The sequence below is a fragment of the Procambarus clarkii genome, chromosome 70, assembly GCF_040958095.1.
Source record: "Procambarus clarkii isolate CNS0578487 chromosome 70, FALCON_Pclarkii_2.0, whole genome shotgun sequence".
Taxonomy (NCBI): Eukaryota; Metazoa; Arthropoda; class Malacostraca; order Decapoda; family Cambaridae; genus Procambarus; species Procambarus clarkii.
Window position 1 is genome coordinate 23264326 of NC_091219.1, and position 22529 is coordinate 23286854.

At 44.1% G+C, this 22529-nt stretch overlaps 1 protein-coding gene and 1 long non-coding RNA gene across 3 annotated transcripts in view; both read right to left on the minus strand.

Annotated features, from left to right (window-relative positions):
* The window catches only part of LOC123775304 (A-type potassium channel modulatory protein KCNIP1), a 96619-nt gene extending 88745 nt beyond the window's left edge, over positions 1-7874 (minus strand). The window contains exon 1 of the mRNA XM_069311677.1: positions 7262-7874. Within this exon, the coding sequence (XP_069167778.1) occupies positions 7262-7504 (243 nt within the window). The 5' untranslated portion in view covers positions 7505-7874. The remainder of the gene's footprint in view (positions 1-7261) is intronic.
* A 41-nt stretch (positions 7875-7915) lies between these two features.
* LOC138356065 (uncharacterized) overlaps positions 7916-22529 on the minus strand; it is a 280831-nt gene continuing 266217 nt past the window's right edge. For both annotated transcript variants that reach the window (XR_011224160.1, XR_011224161.1), the window contains one exon: positions 7916-8183. This is a non-coding gene — a long non-coding RNA (uncharacterized lncRNA). The remainder of the gene's footprint in view (positions 8184-22529) is intronic.

Consider the following 22529-nt stretch of genomic DNA (forward strand, 5'->3'; position numbering starts at 1 on the left):
CAAGAGGAACATCAGTAGAGACATTACAATCTGTCTCTTTTTATCCGGGAAGGTGAAGCTTTTCTGTCCAACGCCCAACTCTGTCTTGACCTCCTCTTGCCGGCAGGTGACGTCTCTCCGACCATTTGTCCAACTCTCCTTCTGTCTCACTGACTCTCATCCGTCAGAATGTCCCGTAGCTGAGATGGAACACGTCCCCGTCTATGACATCACCAGGGTGCTGGGAGACATCACCAGGGTGCTGGGAGACATCACCAGGGTGCTGGGAGACATCACCAGGGTGCTGGGAGGCATCACCAGGGTGGCGGGAGACATCACCAGGGTGGCGGGAGGGGAATGGAATTATTAGGGAAAGCGCCAAGCCATTACGACCATATAGCACTTGGAAGGAGTCAGGATAAGGATTTAGGATGGGACGGGGGGAAGGAATGGTGCCCAACCACTTGGACGGTCGGGGATTGAACGCCGACCTGCACGAAGCGAGACCGTCGCTCTACCCTCCAGCCACATTTGAGACACACTATCATCCCCTCACCACCATAAAGAAGAAGAAGCTTTTCTCTATTATCTGGTCTTTGATAATAAATCAATTTGTATTTTACCGAATGTTTAAATATTTCTTTGATTGCCCTTGATTCAGTTGTTCTGTCCCATACACCACTGACGCTGTACTCTGAGGTCCCCTGGGGTCCCATGGGGTCTCTTGGGTTCCCCTGGGGTCCCATGGGGTCCCCTGGGCTGGTATGTGATCTGGAACCCAGAGAATCGCTTGTTTAGATGGGTGACTTCTCCAGAATGAAGGTGGACCCCGGGGCAGCGACTAGGAGCTCCTCTCCTCCACCTAGACATATACAAAGTGAGTTAAGGTTATGAAGACGGGGTTTGGTGCCTGGTGTGAAGGGACGAGTTCCACACATATAATCTAAATGTAAATGAATTGAAGGGTAAAATGGTAACTGTGTTGATGTGTGAGTAATGGTATACCTGAGGTGGTAGCTGTCTTGATGAGAGGTCACTACATATTGGTACTATCTGCTGGTTCATCACTACATATTGGTACTTTCTGCTGATTCATCACTACATATTGGTACTATCTGGGAGTCTATCCCCCAGACCACTAAGTACCATCATAGTGATAATTTTCTAGTGGTCAATCACTACATGGAGGTCCATCACTATATAGTGATACTTTTTGGTGGTCCATCACTATATAGTGATACTTTTTGGTGGTCCAACACTACATATTGGTACTTTCCACCAAACGGTTACTATAAGCACGTTCATTTTAGGAGGCTGAGCTGAGGACGGGACAAGAAGCAGTGGAAGAATGAATTTGTTTGAATAAAGGACGACTTGAAATTCAATATTGGTTTGTGATATATATACTTCAATTGGATCATTCTAACGGGACAGCTGTCTGTACTACTCAACCTGTCCATCAAACTATCCATGAACTAACTAGCTTCTGTCTCAGTCTTTCTACTTGCAATCTGTGTCGAGTCTGCTTCTGTATCTGTTAAAGTCAACATTATTAATGTTGACATTGTATTTCTGTGAATACGGGCACACACACACACACACACACACACACACACACACACACACACACACACACACACACACACACGTCGCTCATCAGTCATGCATGAAACACAGTGTTTTTCTCCAGCGAGCAAATTGTCTGTTTACACAATCATCATCTTCATTTAATACCTTGCAAGTCGCTTGTTTTTATTGCTCAAGTGGAGTATCTTCCTGCAACTTTTTCCCTGCAAGTGGTGGGGCTACAGTTATTGCTAGTGGTCGAGAGTGATTCACACACACACACACACACACACACACACACACACACACACACACACACACACAGGGAAAGCTGAGGATAGGGGCAGACAGGTTCATTACAAAGGTCAAAGAAATATGCGAGGAACTCAATAAAAAATTCCAGGAGGTCTTCACATTAGAGAGAGGAGGGGTTCCTGAGATAAGAGAGGGACATTGTCCAGGACTTAAGTTAACTCTCAATGTACATACACCGAGAAATAGGGTACACCCCTCAGCACACACACACACACACATATTTTATATATATATATATATATATATATATATATATATATATATATATATATATATATATATATATATATATATATATTCCTGAGTCCGAGCGTGGTTCAGAGAAGTGCCTAATTCCTTCAGAATGACCACTTCCCTTGATAACAGAGCACCCTCTGATTGGCTCCTCGACACTCAGTCTTCTCTAATTGGTCTTACTCGAGTTTCCAAAACAAGACCCGCGTCCCGCCAGTCGGCATCTACTGATTGCTTGACGAGTCCTTATCGTTAAGCAACTGTCAAAGCTCCATCCCCTGATCTTATCATACTGAATAATATACTCGGCACTAAGGAATGTTCCTGTATATTGATGAATCAAGTAACTGGGTCGACAACATAAACTTTAGACCAATTGCAACATTCCCTCATCCCATCACGACAAATTCTAGTGATAACAAATTGGGAATCTCGAAGAAATTCCGTTTTCACATTTCGTTCTCTCGCTGCATAATATAAGTTTCTGAAGAGTGAATCATTCTGAGAGGTATACGATCACTTCTGGAATCATGCTCCACTGACATTTACTTCATAAACAAGCAATGACTGCTCCGTGGGAATAAATTAAGCCTTTTGTTTTGAGACTGAGTAGTAAACAAGGCAACGTGTAGCCGCTGCTTCCATCCGGCTAAGTTATATTAATACAGTAACAAGTTCCAAAATGTTCCTGCCAATGTTCATTCACATTGAAGCTCGACTTAAATGGAAAAAAGACTTGCTTCAGGTCGTAACTCTCTGCGTCAAAACAACAAAGACTTAATGCACCAAAGCAATAACCCAATCGGCATGAACACTGCAGCCCATCATTGAAACAGTGCCCAAACGCTTCAGCTCTAGCCTCCAAACCCCTATATATGAATGTAATAAACTTCACAAGTGAATCACAACTAATGACGCCTGAAGTTTAGTGAGCCAGTGCTTCCGTAACTTTCTAAATGCTAAACCCACCTGACGTAATTACAATTAATCATCAACAGAACCCTAAGACTGACTATATGGGAAACTATTATTCATGAAACACTAATTTATACATACTGAAACCTAATAAGCTCATTAAATAAGTCATTCTCTATGGCATGCTTGAAGAGGGGGGAGAAGGAGGAGGAGGGAGTGAGGGAGGGAGGGAGGGAGAGAGAGAGAGAGAGAGAGAGAGAGAGAGAGAGAGAGAGAGAGAGAGAGAGAGAGAGAGAGAGAGAGAGAGAGAGAGAGAGAGAGAGAGAGAGAGAGAGAGGGGGGGGGGGGGGGGGAGGGGGGAGAGAGGGAAGTGCCATTCTCAAGAACATGACTCCATCAGGGACCGGAAGTGCCATTCTCAAGAACATGACTCCATCAGGGACCATTCACTCCGAGGCTGACTGTCATCTGGAACTTGTTCACTCAACAGGTTGATACACGGGAGATCAGGTCAACTGATCACATGAAGACTCTGGCACACAGCTGGCTACAGGCTCATCATGATCCTTATATCATTGTTACCTAATGTTGTTAATTAATAAAGTTTATTCCTTTTGATGCATATAACAGACTCATGACATAAATGGGTCTCTAAGAGCAGGTTTCAACTGAGCTGAGGAAGGATACCAGTTCTTGCTTGCAGTTCACAGTTAACAGTTCACTAGGTACGTCATTTGACAGCCCTTATGAACCCTAATCATAGTTTAAAAAAAAGAGAAAGAGAGGGAGAGGTGAGAGAAAAAGAGAGAGTGAGAGAGAGAAGGATAGAAGGAGAGGTGAGAGAAAAAGAAAGAGGGAAGAGGGAAGTTATGAATCGATCACGAAAAGTCGAAGGTTAATTAATGCCAATTAAATTTCTGACCAGTGGTTGGATATATCTGCAATTGGCTCTAATTACTAATTCCGTTGGTAATTGGCGATTTAGAGAGGTCAATTAAAGGAGTGCTTCAAATATATATATTATATATATATATATATATATATATATATATATATATATATATATATATAATATAATATATATATATATATATATATATATATATATATATATATATATATATATATATATATATATATATATATTTTCTGGTTTAGGGCTTCTATCCCTCTAACTATTTTCTTAGCATCAGGGCTTAATTGGAATAGGAGTTCTCCAAAACTCATTTTCGTACTTTTAAGGTGAAGAAAAGAAGTGATTTACTATAGAGTGTATTACACTTATTTGTATAATTTGCACGACGTTTCGAACCTCCATGGTTCATTCTCAAGTGAACACCCAAATCACGGAACTATTTACTCTACCCACCATGAGAGTAAGGAGAAGACAAGAACATATCGATGCCAACACAGAAGACAATGTCCAACATAACAGGCCAATTACACTGGATTAATCTTTGTGTTTAGATAGGAGATGCCTCGTATGGGCCAATAAGCTTTCTGCAGCCCCTATGTTTATCCCTTATGTATCCCCCCATGTTTTTCACCTTCATTGTATTATCACCTGACCTAATGCGGGTATAAAATCAACTAGTATTGTAAGATTGTTCACTTGAGAATGAACCATGGAGGTTCGAAACGTCGTGCAAATTATACAAATAAGTGTAATACACTCTATAGTAAATCACTTCTTTTCTTCACCTTAAAAGTACGAAAATGAGTTTTGGAGAACTCCTATTCCAATTAAGCCCTGATGCTAAGAAAATAGTTAGAGGGATAGAAGCCCTAAACCAGAAAATAATAAATACAGAATATGCGGTCATATTCAATGAAACATGTTTGAAAGAAAACCTGCTGCCAGTATACACCAATATATATATATATATATATATATATATATATATATATATATATATATATATATATATATATATATATATATATATATATATATATATGCTCGAGGCTATGAGCACACTGCTGAGGATGCTCGTCAGCGCTTCACTGGAGAAAGTAAATATTTCTACATATAAGATAGACAGGAAGTATTTAACCCCCGTCTCTCCTACATCTTGTAAGATCCAGAAAAAGATTTATCGGAACAGACCAATGAAGTACTTAGAATATAAACTTTGACACGCGTCATCATAGAGTTCATAGAAAAGAATTCGTGTTTGAAGAACCTGCTGGAGCTCCGTGACAAGATGAGAATGATCACACAGGGAAGAAAAGCTGGGGTCACTACAGTATACTGAACTTCAAGGAAACGTCCTGAACGTCTTTAGTACTGTTCCTCAAAGTAGCTCAGTTAGGTGGGAGGAACTATACGCGTGTCGACCTGGGTGTGTTGACGTGTGTGTGTTGGTCTGGGTGTGTTGACCTGTGTGTGTTGACGTGTGTGTGTTGACCTGTGTGTGTTGACCTGGGTGTGTTGACCTGGTAGTGTTGGTCTGGGTGTGTTGACCTGTGTGTGTTGACCTGGGTGTGTTGACCTGGTAGTGTTGGTCTGGGTGTGTTGACCTGGGTGTGTTGGTCTGGGTGTGTTGACCTGGGTGTGTTGACCTGGGTGTGTTGGTCTGGGGGTGTTGACCTGGGTGTGTTGACCTGGTAGTGTTGACCTGTGTAGAGGTGCACACTGAGGGGCGACAAGCGGAGTGCCACAAGGACAGTCTTAAGAGACTCGGGCTCCTCCCAACGTATGTAAAGTTATGTAATATTTACACATATATGTGTACCATTTAAAACAGAGGAAACGAATAAGAGAAGAAAGAAGATGATTTCAGAATACTCATCGATTTTCCTCATCGTTCTCCAAAAATAATAGACCTACAGCAACTATAAGTCGAAAGGTCAAAAAATGATTGTTATACACAGAGAAAGTTCATGTTCCGTGCTGTTGAAATCTTAAAAAATGGTCCAGCAAAAAAGGAACAGTAACTATACAATTAAATTTAATCTGTGCAAAGACTGAATAAGTTATCCTAATATATGCAATCTTAAGCCTAATTTAGTGCATACATGTGCTATATTAGGCTTAGGACAAAATTTAGTTTAGTTCTTGCATTCTTTCTGTTGCTATCTACAAAACTAATAGTTCAAAACGAGAACTTTCATTTTGTGCAACAGTTCATTAGTGTGTGTTCGGCCAACAGTTGCTGTATGATCTTTTTTGGATGAGAGGGTGTTGTTCTTTCATGACACTCCATCTATTTCACTGCCTCCCACTACATCTATTTCACTGCCTCCCACTACATCTATTTCACTGCCTCCCACTACATCTATTTCACTGCCTCCCACTACATCTATTTCACTGCCTCCCACTACATCTATTTCACTGCCTCCCACTACATCTATTTCACTGCCTCCCACTACATCTATTTCACTGCCTCCCACTACATCTATTTCACTGCCTCCCACTACATCTATTTCACTGCCTCCCACTACATCTATTTAATTGCCTCTCCATTATTCCACTATACACTCAACCTTCCCTCTACTCAACCTAGCCTCAACACCCCCCCCCCAACACTGCCTTCCGCCAGAGTGTTAACATTAGCCTACACTCCCACACCCTCCTTGTGAGAGAAGCCAGAGTGAGAAAACATCAACTAATGAGAGATGTAGCCATGTACATAAATGCGGATGGAATGACAAACAAGACAAGAGAACTGTGACAACAAGACTCCAAACACAAAGCAAGCACAACTGTCACCTTCTCTGTACGGACTCATGTGGATCTTTGCTCACCAGCTTCTTAAATAATAATAATTATTAATATATATTGTATTATTACAAAGAAGAAGAAGAAGTAGTAAACTGTTTACAACTTCTGTTACAAGAAGTAGTAAAGTGCCAACTGTAGCAGAAGTAACAGTAGCAGCATTGTAAGAAGTAGACATTGTATCATGATAAACAGTAAGTGGTATTAACATCAGACGTACGGATCCCGGGCCAAGAATCGTCAAACAGTTACGGAACCACTCACGAAACCTCTACATCTTTCCTGCATCATGGCCCTTTTTAGTTACATTTATTAAACAGTTTATCAGCTCCGAAGCGCTACGGTGTTGTTTATATCAATAACAATCTTGGGTTGTGAAGTTGTGAAGCACGTTATGTGTTTAATAACGTAAACAAAGCCACTATGAGTAAGGAAAGATGAACAGGTTTCGTAATTGGTTGCGTAAGTGTTGGAGGAATCCTGGCCCTGGTCCAAACATGTTGGCTTCCACAGGACCTCCACTGGACTTACCTGAACCGAATTTGACGCCTGTCCACGCCTGTTTGATGAAGGTGAGCAGTCTCCTGTAGAGTGAGCGTGGAGGCCGCGACCCGCCGCCGCCCCCGTGGCCGTGACTGGAGGAGGTAGCGGTGGAGGCTCCAGTACCACGGTACTGGGTCGACCTCCGGCTGCTGGACCTGGTTCCACCTCCACCACCCCCACCACTACCACCCCTCGGAGTCCCGCCCCCGCCACCACCACCCACCATGCCATACATTGTGGCTTTGTGGGGGAAGGAAGTTAGAAAATGGGCGGAAAGGTTTGGGGAGAGAGTAAAATAGGTGGTGTAGGTTAGTGGTTTGTTCTGGTAGCTGTGGTGGCGGCGGCAGGTGGAGGAGTCACGGTGGTGGTAGACAGATCTTGGTGGTAGTGGTAGCAGTCCTTATAATAGTGGTTAGTGGTTGTTATCGTTGCTGGCAATAGCAGTACTAGTGGCAGATATGGCAGTAGTAGCGGGTGTTTCTTGCCTGGTATTCAACTAGCCAATCACCCGCCTGCTGGACCACAGTGTGCGAGCTACGGCGGTCCTCTACCACCGTCACCCCGTGTACCACACCACCTTGACCCCGTATACCCCACCTTGACCCCGTATACCCCACCTTGACCCCGTGTACCCCACGCTAGGCCTCTCATCAGCGCCTCGCCTACCCACACCTCGCCAACTTCCTCGCCATCACTTGATCAGTCCTCACTAATTTTCTCCTTTTGTTCACTTTATATTTCATGATCTAAGTTATTTCCTTTGATCTCACGGCAGTAGATATTTTCCTCTGGGTAAACAAGGCTATTTTACACGTGTTTTCAATGTTTACATTCACTTACAGGTTGGGTTTTCTCCTCCTTTTTTTACGTCTACCATTTACAGTGGTTCACTCTCGCCCATCTTCCGTATCTGTAAAGAAAAACATAATTATTACTATTAGATTATAATTATAATTATTAGAGCAGATAATTTACAGTGATTGTTATCACTGATACAATTTAATATGTTCAAGAAGTAATGTTAACTAATTATAAGATTTATGACAAATACATTTTCCTTGTGATCAGGTTCATGTTTTACGCTGTATAAAATGATGTGGATTATTCTTCTATATGAGAAAAATAAGACTAAAAATCTTGAATAAAATAAAACAAGGAAATAAGAAACAAATCAAAGAAAATTTATATACAATATTCAAGAAACAATAGAGACAATTATGCAAAAAAAATATAATATGGTAATATTTTAGTGACAGAACCCATAGTGTTTATGATGTAAAGTACCGGATGGACGGTCACCCATCCACACGCTGGCTCCACACTCTACACTCTCATCAACCAACACACACACACTCGGGCTCCAGACACTATATTATCATCCACCAACACACACGGGAAGATCAGTGCAAGATTTTCAGTGCAAGATCTATAGTGCAAGATGTGCAAGATCTTCAGTGCAAGATCTACAGTGTAAGATCTTCTGTGCAAGAGTTAGTGATCATGGTGATAACCTGACAGGGAAGATAGTTGAGATTAATAATAGGCTAAAGACGAGGGTCCGTAGCCGAGGAGGGGGCCCAGGAGCTGAGGTCCCCTGGCTCCACTACACTGTCATCCACCAACACACGCGGTTCGGTCATATATCTATCTTAGTTTTGACTAAAATTAAAAACAAGTTAACTCATACATAATGAAATGGATAACTTTATCATTTCATATAAAAAAATTAGAAAAAAATATAAATTCATGAAAACTTGGCTTATTAGGCAAATCGGGCCTTGCATAGTAGGCTGAGAAGTGCGTTCTGGCTACTAGGTACGACATATATATATATATATATATATATATATATATATATATATATGTCGTACCTAATAGCCAGAACGCACTTCTCAGCCTACTATTCAAGACCCGATTTGCCTAATAAGCCAAGTTTTCATGAATTAATGTTTTTTCGTCTACCTAACCTACCTAACCTAACCTAACCTAGCTTTTTTTGGCTACCTAACCTAACCTTACCTATAAATATAGGTTAGGTTAGGTTAGGTAGGGTTGGTTAGGTTCGGTCATATATCTACGTTAATTTTAACTCCAATAAAAAAAAATTGACCTCATACATAGAGAAAAGGGTTGCTTTATCATTTCATAAGAAAAAAATTATAGTAAATATATTAATTCAGGAAAACTTGGCTTATTAGGCAAATCGGGCCTTGAATAGTAGGCTGAGAAGTGAGTTCTGGCTACTAGGTACGACATATATATATATATATATATATATATATATATATATATATATATATATATATATATATATATATATGACAATGTCAGACCACGAAGGAAAAATGAAACAGGAATTTCCTTAAGTACTTTCGTATATTAAATACATCTTCAGAAGGTCATTTTACAGATCGAGTGATGGGTATAAATAGGCAGGAGAGAGTGGTGAAGTAAGGGGTGAAGTAAGGACACTCTCTCCTGCCTATTTATACCCATCACTCGATCTGTAAAATGACCTTCTGAAGATGTATTTAATATACGAAAGTACTTAAGGAAATTCCTGTTTCATTTTTCCTCCGTGGTCTGACATTGTCACATTCTTAATCACGTGTTTATTTTCGTGATATACACACACACACACACACATATATTATATATATATATATATATATATATATATATATATATATATATATATATATATATATATATATATATATATATATATATATATATATATATATAGGTGAGTTCACACGACCCCCAAATACTTTGTTATTAATGGAATTTATTAACTCGATTTCCAATGTAATTAACTAGTAAATAACTCAAATTTAACAGGCAATAATTAGCAGGTGTTGGAGTCGAATTAATCGAGTGCAGTGTCTGTCTGTCTGTCTGTCTGTCTGTCTGTGTCTGTGTCTCTCCCTCTCCCTCGCTCTCCCTCCCTCTCCCTCTCTCCCACGTCCTGAGTTACCTCAGCTACCCCTCACCACTGTTACCCTCAGCCTCCTTCACTGCCCATTTAGCAGTGATACCTGAGACACTCTCCTCCCTCCCCTCTTACACGTCCCTGTGCCCTCTTTTTTACCTGCGTCACCTGAGATTCTCCCCTCACTCTCCCCTCTCTCTCTTAAGACTCCACCTTCCCTTCCCCCTCTCTTTTTAATACACCCTCTTCCCCTCCTCGCATACCCTATCCCCCCTTCCTTTGATCCCTCTCCCACAATTCCTCTCATATCCCCCTTCCGTTGTCTCTCCCGTCTTGTATCCCCTCTTCCGTCTGGTGACTCTAGCTGGTTGGATCTCTCTCTCTCTCTCTCTCTCTCTCTCTCTCTCTCTCTCTCTCTCTCTCTCTCTCCCGGACTCGTAGAGAGTTGAACTATTCCCTCCAAACTATCAAAGTTGTGATATAATGATCCTAAATTGTGTGGCTTCTAAATGCTCTGGGAATGATCCAATCATTTGAAGTTATTGCTCCAGAAGTTAATTATTATTATTATGTTTTCGTTATCATTATTGTGTGACCTAACCTTGCCTTCCATGCTGGTAGTTCATGGTGGTACTGAGTCATTCCTGCGTGATATTCATCATGGGTCATGTTGATGAGTCCCGCCGGTATGATGGCTCGGGTCCCAGCCCCTATAGCGTCTGGCATCAGCCTGTCCTCTCCACTTCCCACTCCGTAAAAAAATGGAACTGTTTGCCTAACCCAAAACGTACGAAGTCAAGGAAGCGAAGATATCGAGGCCGATGGCTAGAAAACACCAGCATTAACGTGGTTTAATTCTAACTGACACTCCGCATTTTTACCGGATTGGTCGAGTCCGTAAGAAAACGGGCCTGGCCGGTGTGGAGACGGATGTGCGAACACCTGAGTCTTAATTCAGGTGTCCGAAGTCATAGTGGGTGTTCTCCGTGGACGAGGAGCTCTTAGTGGTGGTCGTAGTGGGTGTTCTCCACGGTCGAGGAGCTCTTAGTGGTGGTCGTAGTGGGTGTTCTACACGGTCGAGGAGCTCTTAGTGGTGGTCGTAGTGGGTGTTCTACACGGGCGAGGAGCTCTTAGTGGTGGTCGTAGTGGGTGTTCTACACGGTCGAGGAGCTCTTAGTGGTGGTCGTAGTGGGTGTTCTACAAGGACGAGGAGCTCTTAGCGGTGGTCGTAGTGGGTGTTCTACACGGTCGAGGAGCTCTTAGTGGTGGTCGTAGTGGGTGTTCTACACGGACGAGGAGCTCTTAGTGGTGGTCGTAGTGGGTGTTCTCCACGGACGAGGAGCTCTTAGTGGTGGTCGTAGTGGGTGTTCTACAAGGACGAGGAGCTCTTAGTGGTGGTCGTAGTGGGTGTTCTACACGGTCGAGGAGCTCTTAGTGGTGGTCGTAGTGGGTGTTCTACACGGGCGAGGAGCTCTTAGTGGTGGTCGTAGTGGGTGTTCTACACGGGCGAGGAGCTCTTAGTGGTGGTCGTAGTGGGTGTTCTACACGGTCGAGGAGCTCTTAGTGGTGGTCGTAGTGGGTGTTCTACACGGGCGAGGAGCTCTTAGTGGTGGTCGTAGTGGGTGTTCTACACGGGCGAGGAGCTCTTAGCGGTGGTCGTAGTGGGTGTTCTACACGGGCGAGGAGCTCTTAGTGGTGGTCGTAGTGGGTGTTCTACACGGGCGAGGAGCTCTTAGTGGTGGTCGTAGTGGGTGTTCTACACGGTCGAGGAGCTCTTAGTGGTGGTCGTAGTGGGTGTTCTACACGGGCGAGGAGCTCTTAGTGGTGGTCGTAGTGGGTGTTCTACAAGGACGAGGAACATATAAGGTTATAATTATAAACATATAGAGGGTCAGATTCAGTGTTTTTTTGGTAGGCACCGAAATTCTATATTTTATAGTGCCACTATTTACACGAACCTTTTGTAAGCACACAGACACATATGCACAAGTACCAACGGCTAGAAAAGCGGGGTCCAAGAGCTACAGCTCGATTCTGCCGGCACAAATTGGTCATTACAAATAGATGAGTACTTATACTAGTCGTTTAGTAACCTAAATCAGGACGCGTTCAAAGTCAGCTACACAGTCACAATAACGTGGCTAAAGTATGTTGACCAGACCACACACACTAGAAGGTGTGTGTGGAAACCGAAACTACCGCCACCACCCCAACCACAACACAACCACAACCACCACCCCCACCCCCACCACCACCACCACCACAACCACAACCACCACCACAACCACCACCACCACCACCCCAACCACCCCAACCACCACCACCACAACAACAACCACCACCACCACCACCACCACCACCACCACCACCACCACCCCAACCACCCCAACCACCACCCCAACCACCCCCACCACCACCACCACCACCACCACAATCAAAGAATGTAAATTAAATTATCATACCAAACTCGGGGCTGGGAGAGAACTCTCCGCCAATTAGAGAATCCCACACAAGTGTTTCACACTAAACAAAAAACAAACAATATTTGCTACAAACCATTTCATAATATCAACCCCAAAACAATAGGCCTATGTCAAATAAATTAATATCTCACTATCAAAGAACAATATATTTATTCCCTTGTATCTGTAAAGAGAATATAATTAAAATCTAACAAAATATCTTCTTTATTTTTCATAAAGTGAAAATAATACGTATAAATTTAAATTTTTTATTTTGACCTCAGATGAAATTCCAAAGCGGTCCCCATGAAATAGCGGTCTGGGAGAACGGAGAAAATGTTCGATGGAAGAGGGGGAGGAGGAGAAGGGGAAATGGAAAGGGAGCGATATGAACGGAAATGGGAGGGTAATGAAAGGAAAGGAGCAGGAGAAGGGAGAGAGAATATTATGGGGGAGGAGGAAGTAGTTGGAAAAAATTAGGTTGAAAGGTGAAGTTGTGATGATACTGCAGTTATGTGTTGGGTGGGGGGGGAGACAGATGACACAGACCCCATCACTGAAGAAGACCTCTTTGATGCTTGGAGGGAGACCTGCTCTGTGTGGGGACAGGAGATTACTGATGCTGCATCTATCCAAAGTTTTAAAATTAAATATAGGACGGGAAACAGGGAGGGGCGGGGGGGGGGGGGGGGGGGGGGCCTGATTGTGTCACTTCCCAAGCTGGAGAAGCAAAGGTCAAAGAGCTGGAGATCACACTAAAACACTATTAGAAAAACCAAACACACACACACACACACACACACACACACACACACACACACACACACACACACACACACACACACACACACACACACACACACACCCTACACACACACACACACACATCTCCAGACCCTATTGGCCCCCCCAGACATCCCCCAGCCCCCATTCACCCCCTAGACCCCCTCCCAGATCCCCCAGACCCCCCTCCCAGATCCCCCCAGACCCCCCAGGGAAAGGGTGAACTCTGGTATCAGAGTTTCCAAGAAGAGTCTCAAGGTTTAGTACACCAATGCTGATGGGGTATCTAATAAAGCAGAGATAAAAGAAAGAGTTAGTGATGCAGATCCTGACATAGTTGCAATAGTGGAAACTCAAATAAATGACATGATCTCGGATGCAATCTTTCCAGAGGGCTACCAGGTGATAAGAAAAGAGAGGACACAGAGACAGGGAGGGGAAGTGGCACTCCTAATAAAGCGGAAATGGAAGTTTGAAGACCTGGGAAATCGGGTTACCAATGAGAGCACAAGTTTCATACATGGAACTCTGACAGTAGATGGGAGGAAGATTGTGATCTTGGTAATCTACAATCCCCCACCAAACAGTAGAAGACCCAGGCAGGAGTATGATGACAACAACAAAGCATGTATAGATGAACTGCAGAATGGCAGCAACACTAGCCCACAGAATGAGAGCGAAGCTGCTGGTCATGGGGGACCCAAATCATGGAGAGATAAATTGGGAATCAAGGAATCCCCCATGGAGGGGACGAAACGTGGGGAGCAAAGTTAGTAGATATTATAGACAGGAATTTCCTGACACAACATGTGAAGGAAGACACAAGGGAAAGAGGAAGAGATGCACCGAGCCTATTAGACCTAATTTTCACCCAGAACGTAGAAGATATCAAGAATTTGGAACATGAAATACCTTTAGGGGCCAGCGACCATTGTGTCCTAGTCTTTGACTACTTGATGGAATTCAAACTTATGACCATGGGACAAGAGGTCTGGGAAAGGAGAGTTGACTACAGGAAAGGGGACTATAGGAGAAAAGAGGACTACAGGAGGATAAGAGACTATCTGGGAGAAGTGCAGTGGGAGGAAGAAATTAGAGGAAAAACAGTCCAAGATATGATGGACCTAGTCATACGGAAATGCCAGGAGGCCGAAGAGAGATTTATACCAACAGTAAAGGGAAAAAATAAGAGGGAATATAATAAGGACCGCAGTCATTGCTGTAAACAACCGATGCTCGAAAGGCGGATTCCAAGAGTCAATTCTAGATCCTGTAGGCACAAATAGGTGAGTACAAATAGGGTAATACACACGGAGCCTCGCGGCTAAGTGGACAGTGTTCGGAGGGGTCGTAGTCCTAATGGCCCGGGTTCGATTCCCGGCGGAGGCGGAAACAAATTGGCAGAGTTTCTTTCACACTGATGCACCTAGTTCACGTAGCAGTAAATAGGTACCTGGGAGATTGACAGCTGTTACAGGCTGCTTCCTGATGATGTCTGTGTATGTGTGTTTGTTAGAGAAAAATATATATGTAGTAGATACAATAGAGGAAAATATATTGGTTAGAAAGGCGGGCCCCAAGAGCCAGAGCTCAACCCCTGCAAGCACAACTCGCTGAGTACTGACCACTGAGGACGGCCAGCCAGCACACTAACCAACCCGCCTCCCGTATTCCATTACCATAATGACTGAATACTAATAGCTGTCTTTTATTCTAAATTTTAATTCAACATATTGGAATTGGAGATTTTAGAGACAGCGATTAGTATTCCACTCACTATGGTAATGGAATACGGGAGGCGGGTTGGTTACTGTGCCGGCTGGCCGCCCTCACTGGTCAGGGTGGAGGGCCTCGGCTTGTTCCCTCGTTACCACTGTTATTTTAACTGTGAGTGTCAACGTGGTCAAATAAAGTTAACAAGAAAGCATTACTGAGACTCCTGCCTAGTTAGCCCTGTTCTTATGTTATATATATGTGTGTGTGTCTGTGTCCAGGGCTTGTATATGAAGTTACACGAGTAGTTTCAGACCAAACTAGGACATTGGTAAGTAGTTTCAGACCAAACTAGGACATTGATAAGTAGTTTCAGACCAAACTAAGACATTGATAAGTAGTTTCAGACCAAACTAGGACATAGGTAAGTATATTGCATATTACATATATTGTATATGTGTATGTGTTGCTCTCAATACACCCAGTTTGACCCACTGGAAATGTGTATTTACTCAAGACTCTCCTGAGTACATCGTTCCAGTACCAGTTAAGCTGAAAAGCCTACTCTAACGAGCAGAAACTCGACCCTTGAAGCATGTCTAAGGAAACACATTAAGAAGAACAACACACATGAGACACGTAGTGTTGCGCTACAAGGAGTGTATTGTGTTGCATGGTGATGTGTCAGTGGTGAGGGGGATGGGGGGGGGGGGTGTTGCCTGATGCATGCATGCTGCACAGAGCTGTGTTGAGGGCACGAGGGTGGTGAGGGGGTGGGGGGGGGGGGTGTTGCCTGATGCATGCATGCTGCACAGAGCTGTGTTGAGGGCACGAGGGTGGTGAGGGGGTGGGGGGGGGGGGTGTTGCCTGATGCATGCATGCTGCACAGAGCTGTGTTGAGGGCACCAGGGAGGACAGTGGGCTGGATATTGTGGTCCCTTGTCGACACTAACGTGGTGCTGGTGTCCTAATTAACAGGTTGGGCGTCAGTGTGTGTGTGTGTGTGGGTGTGTGTGTGTGTGTGTGTGTGTGTATATTATATTATATATATATATATATATATATATATATATATATATATATATATATGTCGTACCTAGTAGCCAGAACGCACTTTTCAGCCTACTATGCAAGGCCAGATTTGCCTAATAAGCCAAGTTTTCATGAATTAATATATTTTCTCTAATTTTTTTCTTATGAAATGATAAAGCTACCCATTTCATTATGTATGAGGTCAATTTTTTTTTATTGGAGTTAAAATTAACGTAGATATATGACCAAACCTAACCACCCCTACCTAACCTAACCTAACCTATCTTTATAGGTTAGGTTAGGTTAGGTAGCCGAAAAAGTTAGGTTAGGTTAGGTTAGGTAGGTTAGGTAGTCAAAAAACAATTAAATCATGAAAACTTGGCTTATTAGGCAAATTGGGCATTGCATAGTAGGCTGAGAAGTGCGTTCTGGCTACTAGGTACGACATATATATATATATATATATATATATATATATATATATATATATATATATATATATATATATATATATATATATATATATATATATATATCCACGTCCCTCAGTGGCCAACTGACCTTTCCCAGGATGCAATCCACAACAGTTGCCTGACCCTAGTTCACCCATTTACTGCCTGGTCAACAGAGGCATCAGGAAAAAGACATGCGTCGCTCTCCTACCCCGGGATTCGAACCACGGACCCTTAATTGTGAGACGACAGCATCACTACTGCTCTAGTGGGCAATATCCCGTCAGTGACTGCCGCACCCTGGCGTTTGAGTACCCAGTAGAGCCGAGAGTGCGAGCAAGAGGCATACTGCAGAGGGAAGTAATAGAGACCAAGAGCTCTGCAGGGTGCATATGGCTGCGTGGGGAGTATATCCCGGGGGGAATATATCGCAGTAACATGAACAAGAGACAGGATAGGGCTATACTAATTCGAACAGAAGTATGAGATATACAGCAGATGGTTCCAGAGGCCATACCTAGTTACAAATCTTTTATAAATTACAAATTAAATACATCAGAAAAGCTATCAGAAAAGCTCGTTAACAATACAGAGTTCAAAGAGCCGAGGAAGTCCGGATGTGAGTGAGAGAACCACTCGTGTAAGTCAGAGAAGTGGAGAACCACTCGTGAGAAGGGGAGAGTTCCCAAAGGCAAATCACAGGCCATGCTACCCCCCCCCCCCCCATAGAGACACGCAAATCTTTTTAGAGTGATCTGTTTAGTGATCTTTTTTAGTGACCTTTTTAAAACTTCCACATTAATATATAAGACAACAAAGGAAGGAGGAAATGTTACAAGAGGAACGGGTAAAGGGAAGGAAAACGGAGATAAACATTGGGGTAGAGAGAGAGAGAGAGAGAGAGAGAGAGAGAGAGAGAGAGAGAGAGAGAGAGAGAGAGAGAGAGAGAGAGGGAGAGGGAGAGGGAGAGAGAGAGAGAGAGAGAGAGAGAGAGAGAGAGAGAGAGAGAGAGAGAGAGAGAGAGAGAGAGAGAGGGAGAGGGAGAGGGAGAGAGAGAGAGAGAGAGAGAGAGAGAGAGAGAGAGAGAGAGAGAGAGAGAGAGAGAGAGAGAGAGAGAGAGAGAGAGAGAGAGAGAGAGAGAGAGATAAGAATGGGAGGAATTACTTGCAGGTCGCTAGTGAAGGTGTTGAAGGGCAGCTGTTTGTCTGTTGATCACCTTCCCTAATGATGCCTTCATGCCAGGTGATCTCCCCTCCCTTCTCCCCTCCCTTCCCTCTCTCCCTGCTCCCCTTCCCTTCTCCCCTTCCTTCCCTCTCTCCCTGCTCCCCTTCCCTTCTCCCCTTCCTTCCCTGATACCCTATGCCCCTGATACCTAGCAGTAAATAGGTACCTGGGAGTTAGTCAGCTGTCACGGGATGCTTCCTGGCGTGTGTGTATGTGTGGGGTATGGGGAAAAAAATATTAGTAGAAACAGTTGATTGACGGTTGAGAGGCGGGCCGAATGAGCAGAGCTCAACCCCCGTTAGCACAACTAGGTGAATACACACACCTTAGGGGTGTGTATGTATGTGTATGTGTGCTAGGTTGTGTTGAGATACACATGTATGTGTGTGTGTAAACCTCAAGACATTGTGACTGTAGATAGCATGGACAAGGAACTACCTAACAGGAAGGCGTCAAAGAGTTACGGTAAGGGGCGAGAAGTCGGACTGGCGAACAGTAACAAGTGGAGTACCACAAGGATCGGTGCTGGGACCAATTCTGTTTCTAATATATGTTAACGACATGTTTACAGGCGTAGAGTCCTACATGTCGATGTTCGCGGATGACGCAAAGTTGATGAGAAGAGTTGTGACAGATGAGGATTGCAGGATCCTCCAAGAGGACCTGAACAGGCTGCAGAGATGGTCAGAGAAATGGCTACTGGAATTCAACACGAGCAAATGTAAAGTTATGGAAATGGGACTAGGAGATAGGAGACCAAAGGGACAGTACACAATGAAGGGGAACAGCCTACCTGTGACGACGCGCGAAAGAGACCTGGGGGTGGACGTAACACCTAATCTATCTCCTAAAGCACATATAAATAGGATAACGACAGCAGCGTACTCTACACTGGCAAAAGTTAGAACATCATTCAGAAACCTAAGTAAGGAGGCATTTAGGGCGCTTTACACTGCCTACGTGTGAGGCCAGTCTTAGAGTATGCCGCCTCATCATGGAGTCCCCATCTGAAGACGCATATAAAGAAACTAGAAAAGGTTCAGAGGTTTGCAACGAGACTCGTCCCAGAGCTACGAGGGATGGGGTATGAGGAGCGCCTGAAAGAACTGTGCCTTACGACACTAGAAAGAAGAAGGGAGAGGGGGGACATGATAGGAACGTATAAAATACTCAGAGGGATTGACAGAGTGGACATAGACGAAATGTTCACACGGAATAGTAACAGAACGAGGGGACATGGATGGAAGCTTGAAACTCAGATGAGTCACAGAGATGTTAGGAAGTTTTCTTTTAGCGTGAGAGTAGTGGGAAAATGGAATGCACTTAAGGAACAGGTTGTGGAAGCAAATACTATTCATAATTTTAAAACTAGGTATGATAGGGAAATGGGACCATAGTCATTGCTGTAAACAACCGATGCTCGAAAGGCGGGATCCAAGAGTCAATGCTCGATCCTGCAGACACAACTAGGTGAGTACAATTAGGTGAGAACACACACGTGTGCGTGAAAATAATGAGGAGGGTTGAGACAGATGAAGATTGTAAGATTCTTCAAGATGACTTGAAGAAGATGGTCCAAGAAATGGCTGCTAGAGTTCAACATCAGCAAGTTTAATGTGATAGAAATGGGATCACGAGCCAAAAGACTGATTGATCGTTACAAGATGAGGGATAACTACCTCCCTATAACGACCAGAGAAAATAACCTGGGAGTGGACATGGACACCAAACCTGACGCCAGAGGCTCATGTAAACAGAATACCATCAGCGGCATACTCTACTCTGGCAAGTGAGAACCTCCTTCACCAACTGGTCGCTACTGGTCTTCTGTTTGGTGTTCTGTCCATCAATCACTCCATGTCACCATGGTGGACACAGGTGCCGACAACCGCCACTACCACCTGCACCAGGGTGACAGATGTACGACAACCACACTAACACCTGCACCAGGGTGACACAGGTGCGACAACCACACTAGCACCTGCACCAGGGTGACAGATGTACGACAACAACACTACCACCTGCACCAGGGTGACAGATGTACGACAACCACACTAGCACCTGCACCAGGGTGACAGATGTACGACAACAACACTACCACCTGCACCAGGGTGACAGATGTACGACAACCACACTAGCACCTGCACCAGGGTGACAGATGTACGACAACAACACTACCACCTGCACCAGGGTGACAGATGTACGACAACCACACTAGCACCTGCACCAGGGTGACAGATGTACGACAACAACACTAGCACCAGGGTGACAGATGTACAACAACAACACTAGCACCAGGGTGACAGATGTACGACAACAACACTACCACCTGCACCAGGGTGACAGATGTACGACAACAACACTACTACCTGCACCAGGGTGACAGATGTACAACAACAACACTAGCACCAGGGTGACAGAGGTACGACAACAACACTACCACCTGCACCAGGGTGACAGATGTACAACAACAACACTAGCACCAGGGTGACAGATGTACAACAACAACACTAGCACCAGGGTGACAGATGTACAACAACAACACTAGCACCAGGGTGACAGAGGTACGACAACCACCCTGACTGGTAAACCTCCACATAAATACAACCCTAAATAATATTCCATAAAATCCCTATCAAATTTTCATTTCAATAAAAATCAATAATTTACATCAATATTTTTAAAGAAATACCAAATTAAAAAAAAAATCAATTACAAAATGGCGCGACGTTCTAAAAAATTGCAAAATAGCTTTCACGGAGCCTCACAACTCAGCACAGTTCAAAAACAGCAGGACGATAATTGCATTGTTGCGGAACTGCATTCCAATATACTGACAAAATTATGCTGTTTTACACCTTTTCTTTTGCTATTCTTCAGGGAACTTTGTCGGTTCATGGACGGCTTTTTATAGTATATTGTTACGTTGTTGCTATAGGACAGGTGAGCGAGGGAGTGTTATGTGCGCTAGAGAAGCTATAGGGAGGGAGGGAGGGAGGGAGAGGGAGAGAGAGAGAGAGAGAGAGAGAGAGAGAGAGAGAGAGAGAGAGAGAGAGAGAGAGAGAGAGAGAGAGAAAGAGAGAGGGAGAGAGAGAGAGAGAAAGAGAGAGGGAGAGAGAGAGAGAGAGAGAGAGAATAAATTTTACAAAGTTGTAAACCCAATCAACAGTGCTTACAACTCTCTGCGTCTCTCTCTCTCTCTCTCTCTCTCTCTCTCTCTCTCTCTCTTTCTCTCTCTCTCTCTCCCTCTCTCTTTCTCTCTCTCTCTCTCTCTCTCTCTCTCTCTCTCTCTCTCTCTCTCTCTCTCTCTCTCTCTCTCTCTCTCTCTCTCTCTCTCTCTCTCTCTCTCACATTTACACACTCTCTCTCGCACACTCTCGGCCGGGCAAATATTTACAGTCGCACATAATAGCATCATAAACCGTGGTCCAGGGTCGAGGTTAGCGGTGGCGTCGCCGGCTGCGTGACGCAATGACGAACATTCTTGTATTTCTACCACCGCTATCAGGAATAATCACAGTGAAAAGTACTTTGATACGAATAAAAGTAATATAATAGTTAATATTTTGCTACTACTACTACTACTAATAAAAATAATATTAAAATCCGTGGGAGCGGCGGTGATGTTGGAAGGTGTGTGTCGGGACGCCCCAGGTGTGTGGCGGGTGTGTCGGGACGCCCCAGGTGTGTGACGGGTGTGTCGGGACGCCCCAGGTGTGTGACGGGTGTGTCGGGACGCCCCAGGTGTGTGACGGGTGTGTCGGGACGCCCCAGGTGTGTGACGGGTGTGTCGGGACGCCCCAGGTGTGTGTCGGGACGCCCCAGGTGTGTGGCGGGTGTGTGTAACCTAACCTAACCTAACCTAGACGACAGAGCCAGAGGGGATGGGGGTGAAACCCTGATCCGGCTTCATTAGAAGCCTCAGGAACCCTTGAGGGTTCAGTAGAATCCCAGGTTGCAATCCTTTTACCATGACTTGGTAAAAGCCTCATAGCTCTCACCTGAACATCCACAAAAGATAACTAGGAAGGTCCAAGGAGATCCAACAAGACACGTTTCTCAGCCGAAAATAATTAAGCAATGAGGTAAAACCGAGGGAGCTGAACCTCACCACACTGGATGAGGGGTGGAGTATGGGGGACATGATAGCGACGTATAAGATCCTAAATGGAATTGACAAAGCAGACGACGATGGACTGTACTATGTACTAGGAAATGAAGAACGAGAGAGCATAGATAGATGCTATGTAGACACACACACACACACACACACCAGACCAGACCTGTCCCCTGAAGCCCACATTAGTAGGATAACATCAGCGGCGTATGCAAGGTTGGCGAACAGTAGAACTGCCTTTAGAAACTTGAGTAAGGAATCATTCAGAACTATGTATGTATGTTAGATCATATGGAACAGATGGAATGCATTAGGCAGTGATGTGGTGGAGGCTGACTTCATACACAGTTTCAAGTGTAGATAATGATAGAGCCCAATAGGCTCAGGAACCTGTACACCAGTTGATTGACGGTTGAGAGGCGGGACCAAAGAGCCAAAGCTCAACCCCCGCAAGCACGACTAAGTTGAGTACACACACACAAGCACTTACGCACTTACATACAAACATACACTTACACATACACACAAATATACACACTCA